This window comes from Lathamus discolor, chromosome 1, assembly GCF_037157495.1.
Source record: "Lathamus discolor isolate bLatDis1 chromosome 1, bLatDis1.hap1, whole genome shotgun sequence".
NCBI lineage: Eukaryota > Metazoa > Chordata > Aves > Psittaciformes > Psittacidae > Lathamus > Lathamus discolor.
Window position 1 is genome coordinate 69,613,793 of NC_088884.1, and position 9,043 is coordinate 69,622,835.

At 55.8% G+C, this 9,043-nt stretch overlaps 1 protein-coding gene across 1 annotated transcript; it reads right to left on the bottom strand.

Moving 5' to 3' along the window:
• Positions 1-2,214: 2,214 nt before the first annotated feature.
• LOC136013993 (histone H5) lies at positions 2,215-3,203 on the bottom strand. The gene has a single exon (XM_065678670.1). The coding sequence runs from the start codon at positions 3,016-3,018 to the stop codon at positions 2,440-2,442; it is 579 nt and encodes a 192-aa protein (XP_065534742.1). The 5' UTR covers positions 3,019-3,203; the 3' UTR covers positions 2,215-2,439.
• Positions 3,204-9,043: the final 5,840 nt, after the last annotated feature.

Below are 9,043 nucleotides of genomic sequence, written 5' to 3' on the forward strand. Positions count from 1 at the left end.
AGAAGGCTGCATGGAGACCTCATAGCAGCCTTCCAGTACCTGAAGGGGGCCTATAGGGATGCTGGGGAGGGACTCTTCGTCAGGGACTGTAGTGACAGGACAAGGGGTAACGGGTTAAAACTTAAACAGGGGAAGTTCAGATTGGACATAAGGAGGAAATTCTTTCCTGTTAGGGTGGTGAGGCACTGGAATGGGTTGTCCAGGGAGGTTGTGAGTGCTCCATCCCTGGCAGTGTTCAAGGCCAGGTTGGATGAAGCCTTGTGTGGGATGGTTTAGTGTGAGGTGTCCCTGCCCATGGCAAGGGGGTTGGAACTGGATGATCTTGAGGTCCTTTCCAACCTGAACTATTCTATGATGAGCTTAAAGGTCTTTTCCAACCTGGTTGGTTCTGTGATTCTATGTTGGGGTTGTTCAGCCTGGAGGAGACTCCAGAGAGGCCTTGTTGTGGTCTTTCAGTTCTTAAAAGGGGTCTATGAGAAAGTAGGGGAGAGACTTTTTAGCAGGGCCTGTTGCAATAGGACAAAGGGTGATGATTTTAAACTAAAAAAGGAGAGATTCAGGCTGGACACAAGGAAGAAATCCTTTACAGTGAGAGTGGTGAAACACTGGCACAGGGTGCCCAGAGAGGTGGTGGACGCCCCATCCCTGGAGACATCCAGGGCCAGGCTGGACGTGGCTCTGGGCAACCTGGTCTAGTTGAAGATGTCCCTGGATTAGATGAGCTTTGAAGGTCCCTTACAACTCAAACTATTCTATGGTACTATGATTCTGTGTACTACATCCCGGAGGATTTTGGAGCAACAGGCCGTGCTGGATCTTGAGCGTCAACAAGCCCAGGAGCATTAGGTGTTCCCACCTGAGGGATTTGGGGTGCTCAGCACAGGTGGCTTGGAGCCTCACTTCTAAGTAGTTTATGGGTGTCCGCCATAGAGGGTAATGAACCAAAGGGTCTGTAGGATGTGGGTGCATCCAACTGAGGTGACCAAGTACCTACCAGCTGAAGGAGATTGGGTGCCTGAGCCTAAGGGATTTGAGCACCTTTAGTCAAAGTGGTTTGTGACCCACAAGTCCGCTGGGTTTAGACACACAGAGTCCAGCTAGATCAGGCATCTCCATCCTCCCCTATAGCTGACTGGGGAAATCCTGAGGCCAGGTTGGTGTAGGCCTGTCATGTCCAGGAGGATTAGGCACCAGGCTCTTGAAAGGAGCGTAGGGTCTTCAGCCTAGGTAGGCTGGTTTGGTCCGAGGATCTCAGGCACAAGATCCCAAAGGGATCAGGTGCCTCCTGGCCAAGGATTTCAATACCATGAACTACAAAATTTGGGATCTTTGATGGCTAAAAGGCTCAGGCACTGTCTGCCCAAGTGATTTAGGATCGTCAGGCCAATGGGTCTGGGAGTGTGAAGATGCTGGAGCACAGCAAGGCCAAGGGGACTGGGCACCCACAGCCCCAAGGATTTCAGAGCTCCTGACGTCTATAGCCAAGGGGGATCAGGTACCTCCTGCCTGAGGCTCAGACCCTGCTATCAGGAGCACCCAGCCCTGCCTGGGGAAGGGCTCTCTCCAGGGACAGGCAGGCCCTGGAGTCGTGCCAGCCCGCATGGGCAGAAAGCCAGAGCCCCGGGGTGATAGCGGGGCCGTGTCCGGCAGACCTGCTTCACCCTGCTCGCCCCAGCCTGCCTGCAGAGCCCTGCCATGAGCCTCGCCCCAGCCTGCCTGCAGAGCACTGCCATGCTTGGGCCCGTTCCTCCCCATGGATCAACCCCTTCTCATTTGCCGGACACCTCCAACTCCTTGAAAACAAATGTGGACAGACCCTGGCCCCACTCCACCTCCTCCATCCCATCCCTGCCACCTCCCCCCCCCCCCCAAGCTGAGGCAGGCAGCCCCATCACCCAAGTGGTTATCTCCAGCACCCAGCACCATCTCCAGGCCTCACACCCAGCACCCTCACCTCAGACCCATGGTGGGGACCCAGGGAGGTGGAATGAACCCCTTTTCCTCCTCTGGGGAATGCCGTGGCTGCATGTTCCCATTTCCCCTCCAACACAGGCAGGCTTTGCCTGGCCCCAGCAAACACACAACCCCCAAGGAGCCGGGGCAGGATCAGTAACTGAAACCCTGTGCGGCCTCGACAGACACTCTGAATCACCAGCACCCAAACACGCAACAAGCAGCACGGCAGTAGCAAAAAAACCAAACAAGACACACAAGAAATTTCTGAGAATTCGAAATAAAAACCCAGACCAGCAACTCTTACAAATGGGAACTCTCCGTACCAAAGGTGTTCCTTTTTGCTTTCATCAACTGCCTTGTTTTAGCTATTTCCACACAAGAATCGACCAATTCTTTATAAAATGCGATAGAAATGGGTAAAAATAAAGGCAAATGCTATTTACAGAAACCAACAGGGAGAGTACCGAAACGCCTCTTGGCTTCTTATTTCTTCTTGGGTGATTTCCGAGCGCTGGACTTGGCCTTGGGTTTTGACCGCTTTGCCTTCTTGGGCCTGGACACCTTCCGTGACTTGGCTCTAACAGTCTTTGGCCTCTTGGCTTTCTTCGGGCTGGTCCTCGACTTCTTCCTGGCTCTTTTGGCGGCAGACTTGGGCTTCTTTGCTGGAGACTTGCTTCTCCTGCGCCGAGCCGCTTTCCGGGGCGACGTGGATCTCCTGGCCGCCTTCTTCCTCTTCCTAGACGGGGACCTCTTCGCCTTGTTGCCCTTGGCCAGGCGGAAAGAGCCGGAGGCGCCAACGCCTTTGGTCTGCTTGAGGACACCAGTGGCGACGAGGCGTCGGATGGCGAGCCTGATCTGGGCATCGGCGTTCTGGCCCACCTTGTAGTGGCTCTTCACGTACTTCTGGATGGACTGCCGGGACGACCCGCCGCGGCTCTTCTCGGCGCGGATGGCCGCCGCGATCATGTCCGAGTAGGTCGGGTGAGCCGCCGGCCGCCGCGCCGCCCTGGCCCGCTTGGGCTTGGGGGCCGGAGCCGGGAGCGGGATGGGGCTGTCCGACATGGTCAGCGCTTCGCGATGCCCGGCGATGCCCTGCTCGGCGCGAAGGCTCGTCCTGTCCCGCCCTGCCGGCGCCCCCGCCCCTGGGCGGGGATTGGCTGGCGGAGGACCGGTGGGTGAGGACCGCAGCAGCCCTCCGGTGCCGCTGCCGGTGCTGCCGCCGCCGCCTCTGCGGCCGCGCACGATCCGGTCGCCCTTTTAAAGGCGCGGTGCGGACCGCGGGGAGGACTGCCCCCCCGCGCGACCTGCCCGCCCACCCTCGCCACCCGTGTCCCCGGTTGTCCCCGACCCGAGCCGGCGGGGTGGGACGGGGATGGGCACTGGGCATGGGGAGGGACACCGGGGGACATGGGGGATGCTGCGGGACAAGGGAGAGCATCTCAGGGGACACTGAGTGGGGACAAGGAGGGACACTGGGGGACGCGGAAGAGCACTTGGAGGGACACCGCGCAGCAACAGGGAAGAGTCTTTGGGGGAGCACTGGGGAGGGACAAGGAAGAGTATGTGGGGGGACACTAGGCAGGGACAAGGAGGGACACTGGGGGACAAGGGCAAACATCGGGGGGGACACTGGGTGGGGACAAGAGGGATACTGGGGAACAAGGAAAAGCATTTGGGGGGACACTGGGTAGTGAGAAGGAAGAGTATTTGGGGGACACTGGGTCGGGACAACGAGGGACACTGGGGAACAAGGAAAAGCATTTGGGAGACACTGGGTAGGGACAAGCAGGGACACTGGGGAACAAGGAAAAGCATTTGGGGGACACTGGGGAACAAGGAAAAGCATTTGGGGGACACTGGGGAACAAGGAAAAGCATTTGGGAGACACTGGGTAGGGACAAGCAGGGACACTAGGGAACAAGGAGAAGCATTTGTGGGGACACTGGGTGGGGACAAGGAGGGACAATGGGGAGCGCTTGGGGACACTGGAAAGATAGGGAGGGACACAGCAGGGACACTTGGGGCAACATCAAGCCATGTTGAGGGAAACTTAAAGGGGATGCTGAGGGTCAGGGAGGGACATTTGGGGACGACAGAAGGAGCAACACAAAGAGAAACATCAGAGGACAAGGAGAGATGCTGGGGAGGGCATCAGGCAACAAGGAAGGGCTCTAGAGGGGACACCAAGGAGAAAAGGGTGAGCACTGGGCTCAAAATAGGCTCAGCGGCAGTAACCCACTGCCCAGTGCCTCTGCCCTCTTTGTTCCCCACCAGGTGCTTTGGGGAAACCAGCTCAGCCCTCTCATGTGCGTGTCTGGGGTCCCAAACAATAGGCTGTCCCCTATTTTGGGGGGGACAAGCACAACTCCTCATGAGGGGACAGATGCCAGTGACAGTCAGGCATCCTTACCCAGCTGCCCGAGTGATCGGCTGTTCCTGGGAGATTAAATGTAGCCACTATCAGCATCTTGCCTGTAGGATTTGGATCATGTTTCCCCCCTTATTTCTTAAAAACATGTGGGTGCAGCCACCTTATGCCCACCAACACACTGCGTGGTGCTCGGGGTGAACCCCAGCCCCTCCAAACTTGCCCCTGCTTCAAAAGCATGCTAAAATACACAACAAGCACCTGCCTGTAGCTTCGGTGCTCCCTGCGTGCCCCAGGGAATGCCAACCACTGGTCAGGGACACGCAGAAGTACACATGGAAATAGACACAGATACATAAATACAAACAAATGTAAATGTAGAAACATAAATAGGGTGCTGAGGTGCTGGCACAGGGTGCCCAGGGAGGCTGTGGCTGCCCCATCCCTGGCAGTGCTCAAGGCCAGGTTGGACGGGGCTTGGAGCAACCTGGTCTACTGGAAGGTGTCTCTGCCCATGGCAGGGGGTTGGAACTGGGTGAGCTTTAAGGTCCTTTCCAACTCAAACAAAGTGTGTGGTCCTGTGACACTAAATAGAAGAAATAGAAATAGTAGAAGTAGAAATACTAGGAAATAGAAATAATTTGATGCACTCTCCCTAACATACAGAGGTGCTATGGGACGGTGCAGCGTGCCCCTGTCCCAGAAGGAGGCACTAAGCCCCCTGATGCTGTCCCGCCGGTGGAAGGGCTGTCAGGGCATCATCCTCTTGTGCTTTCCTCCCTGGTGCTGCTCTTTCATGTGCCCTCTTCATTTGGAGAGTAGGAAAGGTTCGCAGCCCCGGCAAACTACCTGATTCTATTAGGAGCAAAGAGCTCCTAATTGCAGGGAGGAATAACTGCCTTCCCACCCCCTTGGGTTGTGTTTTCGTGCTTAAAACATATCGAATAGATCACTTTGCACCCCGCATAGGCACAGGCTCTGTTGGCCTCTGTACAACACTTTGACCGCCTGAAGGACCTCTAATTTTTCCTCGCCAGGAATAAACGGCCATCGCTGGCTGTGTGCACGTAGGCAAACCAGGAGCATGCAGATAAGGCACCATCTGCTTTTATTTGCATCCAAGTTTTCAACCGTCACAAGACGGGCTCTGAGGGTAGACAAGGAGGGGGGGGTAACATCATCCCAGAGCCCCTGGGGTTGGCACAGCGCCGCGGGCTGACCACAGAGCCTCCAGCCTTCAATGCCATTATCAGGGCAGCACAGTGATGGGGAGCTGGGGGGGAGGCAGGGAGGTTCGAGGGCATGTGCTTTACCTAACTTTAGCCAGCTGAAAATTAGGGGTCTAATCTCAGCCCATCACCTGGGCACCTCCTGCAGTCCAACAGGGCTGCTCAGCATCCTCCAGTGGGTGCCGCTGCCGGCGGGCAAACACCCTCTCCCCTGTACATGGGGGAGATACAACCTTTCCATCCCTTTCATCCAGACCCTTTCCAACACTTCCATCCCTAGTATTTGCCCAGTCAAAATAGGGAGAAGATCCCTTTCAGCCCTTTCATACAGACCATTTCCAATACTTCCATCCCTAATTTTTGCCCAGTCAAAATAGGGGGAAAGTCCCTTCCATCCCTTTCATCCAGACCCTTTCCAATGCTTCCATCCCTAGTATTTGCCCAGCCAAAATAGGGGGAAGATCCCTTTCATCCCTTTTATCCAGACCCTTTCCAACACTTCCATCCCTAATTTTTGCCCAGTCAAAATACGGCGGAAGATCCCATGCCACCAAGCAACTTGGAGGGAAGGTGCACATTGGTCACAGCTCATTAGACTGCTGCTGGCCTTGTACACTAAGGGGAACCCACTTGGTATTGGAGAGCACCCCTGGAACCCTCATGTTTTACCGATGCATCCTTAATACGAACTGGGCAGGACCACGAGAGGTTTTCTGGCTCCTGGTGGGATGCTGGGGCCGGAGATGGGATGCAGATGCTGCAGGCAATGCAAGCCCTGCTGCCTCTAGGAAGTGGGGCTAAGGCAGCACGAAGGGGGCTCATCTGGAAGGGAACACTATTCCCACAGCACACCCCTGCTGCCATGCCTGGCTTGGGCTCGTGCCTTCATTTTGGGCCACAGGAGCCAGCCACCACGCACAGGGTGGGGTGCATTACCCCCTGAATCGCCTTTTCTCCTTGAGGAGAGCTACCTGACAGCTCCAAGCCTCCTGTACCTCCTGTTTCTGGCATTAGTTAGCAGGGATTGGGAAATCCTGCTTCTCTGACAAACCCCACAGGATAGAGCCCAGATGAATCCTCTCCATGATCCCATTCACCTTCTCGCTCTCCACACTGTGTTCAGCCAGACCCCACGGGGATTTATGCACTTCCAGCTGTGGATTTCATCTGAAATGGTCAAACCATGTGCACCGTGGATGTGCTATGGATCCCCTTGTGGGGGCAGGACAGCTGTTCACCGGCATTTGAGTGCACTGGGGCACTTCTGATGCTTGATTTCACCTGCTTTCTATTTCCAAAGAGGCTCAAAAGCCCCAGCACTAGGACTTGCCCTTGCTGACACTCAGGTTCAAGCTTCAGTGCTTTTTTTTTAGTGGCAAAACTGAGGGATTTGCTGATTTTCCAGTGTGCTCACCAGAGCTTCTGCCCTGAGCCCCCAGTGCGCAATGCAGCGTGGTCAGCCCAGCATGAAGCCACTCAGCCCAGACGCCATGAATAGCAGAGCTGGCTTTAACCGTGCCCAGGTCAGACAGAGCCTTTGGGTGACACGGTCTAGTGTGAGGCATCCCTGCCCATGGGGAATGGAACTGGATGCTCTTAAGGTCCTTTCCGACCCAAACCATTCTATGATTCTATACGGATGAATGGCGAAGGGGCATTGCCTCTGGCTGCTGGACCGATCACCACTGTTTTGAAAGATTTATGAGCTGTCCTAAAAGGCAAGCTCCTTATGTGAGTAGGGATGCTGGCTCTCATGCAAACCAGGGTGCTGCAGAGCTGTGGGGTTCCTCTTTGCCAGAGGGACATTTCTCACATCCACATCACGGCTGTGAGCAGGTTGATGGGGTGGAGGCATCACTTTGGGATGCTTTCTTGGGCTCTGCTGTCCATCTCGCGGGCATTGCAGTCATCTCCCTCCCTGCCATGCTCCCCACACCCAGTTCCCCTGCACCCAGCAGATAACGATGCAGAGGTGACGGGGTGACTGTATCACCCCGACACAGGCGAGGCCTGGGCTGCCCGATTAGCACGGCGCCGGTTTGGGAGGTGTCGGTGCACCATCACCCCGGGATGACGGGATGCTCCTAGCCGGCTGGTGCTGATCTGCTCATCTCGGACACATGTCGGGTGCCTGCACATTTCGCCAGTGCTGACGTGACACATTTATCGGGGTCAGCAGCCCCTGCTCAGGAAGGGGGAAAAAAACCCCCAACAACCACCACCCAAACAAACCAACCCAAACAAACACAAGATAGGGAAGCGTTCGGGGAAGGAGCCGGTGAGCAGCGTGCCGAGAACTGCGCACAGCAGCAGTCTGCATTCACCCCATGCTCACCCCCAGTGCCCCATTTCTGGGGGGTTCCCCCCCCCCAAGGAGCAGGTTTGACCACGCAGACTGTAGTGTCAGTGTTTGTTTGTTCTAAAACCGATGCACACACACACCAGCCTGCAACCCTGTTCCCCGTACCCCACTTCATTTCCTTCTTGTTCCCTACTAATCCCCCATGGTGAGACCAAGCCCTGCAGCCTGGAAGCATTTGCCCTGAGCTGCTCTATCACTTCATGCCTTCCTTCCCATCTCAGCTCCCGCTGTGCTGAATGCTCACACCATCCCATGGCAACAGCCATGTCCTGCTGGGGGGCAGAGGGAAAACCCTGGACCTTGGGCAGTGTAGGGGTAGGCAGGTTTCCAGGCAGGAGGCCAAGCACCAGCAAGAGCAAGCCCTGGCTCTGCACGGGTGCAATGGGGAGCTGCCTGCTGAGCTCGGTGCCTCACCTCTTGCACCATCCATCCACTGGGTTGCTCAAGGGCCTCATGCATGTGACTAAAGCCTGCAACCCAGTTTTACCGGAATTTGTGAGGTATGAAGCAGCTTGCCATATGTAGGGAAAGCAGCCACTGCAGCCATGCCCATGGAGAAGTGGGTCTGTATCTGCCTGTATCCCCTGCCCCAGAGGCCACCGGTGCATGGTGACGTTATCACACACTGCTGCCCTAACTCTCCTCATTGCGCTGCCATTGTGTCCTTACACCCTGCTCTCCTCCCCACGTCTCACAGTACTCCAGCCTTCCAAGACATCCTTCCTTCACATCCATCCAAAGGTCCTCCTTGACCATCTTCACTTCTTCAGATGTCACCTCCAGCCATGGTATGAGCCCACAGTTAAGGCTCTTCTGTAATTGTCAACAGCCTCTATGCAGAGCAACAGCTCACGTTTACATTGGAATGGGGCCGAAAGAGGAGCAGTAACCCCCAGGTCCTCCACCCTGACAAAAAAAGCGATGTGCATCACACCTGAAAACCTGAGGAGGAAAGCACCTGAGATCCCTCCGATCTCCCCCAGGATCTATACATACTGCTTACCCTGCCTGTAGCTTGCAGTGCCATCTGCCCTCCCCATTACTGCATTCACTGATGCAGCCCAGACTCCTTGGGGCAGAGGGTCCAAGTGGGATTTTCTTAGCAGTGTGGTGAAACAGATTATTTCC

Bases quoted from the DNA above. Each gene is read 5' to 3' on its own strand.
- LOC136013993 (XM_065678670.1), bottom strand. From the start codon at position 3,018: ATGTCGGACAGCCCCATCCCGCTCCCGGCTCCGGCCCCCAAGCCCAAG.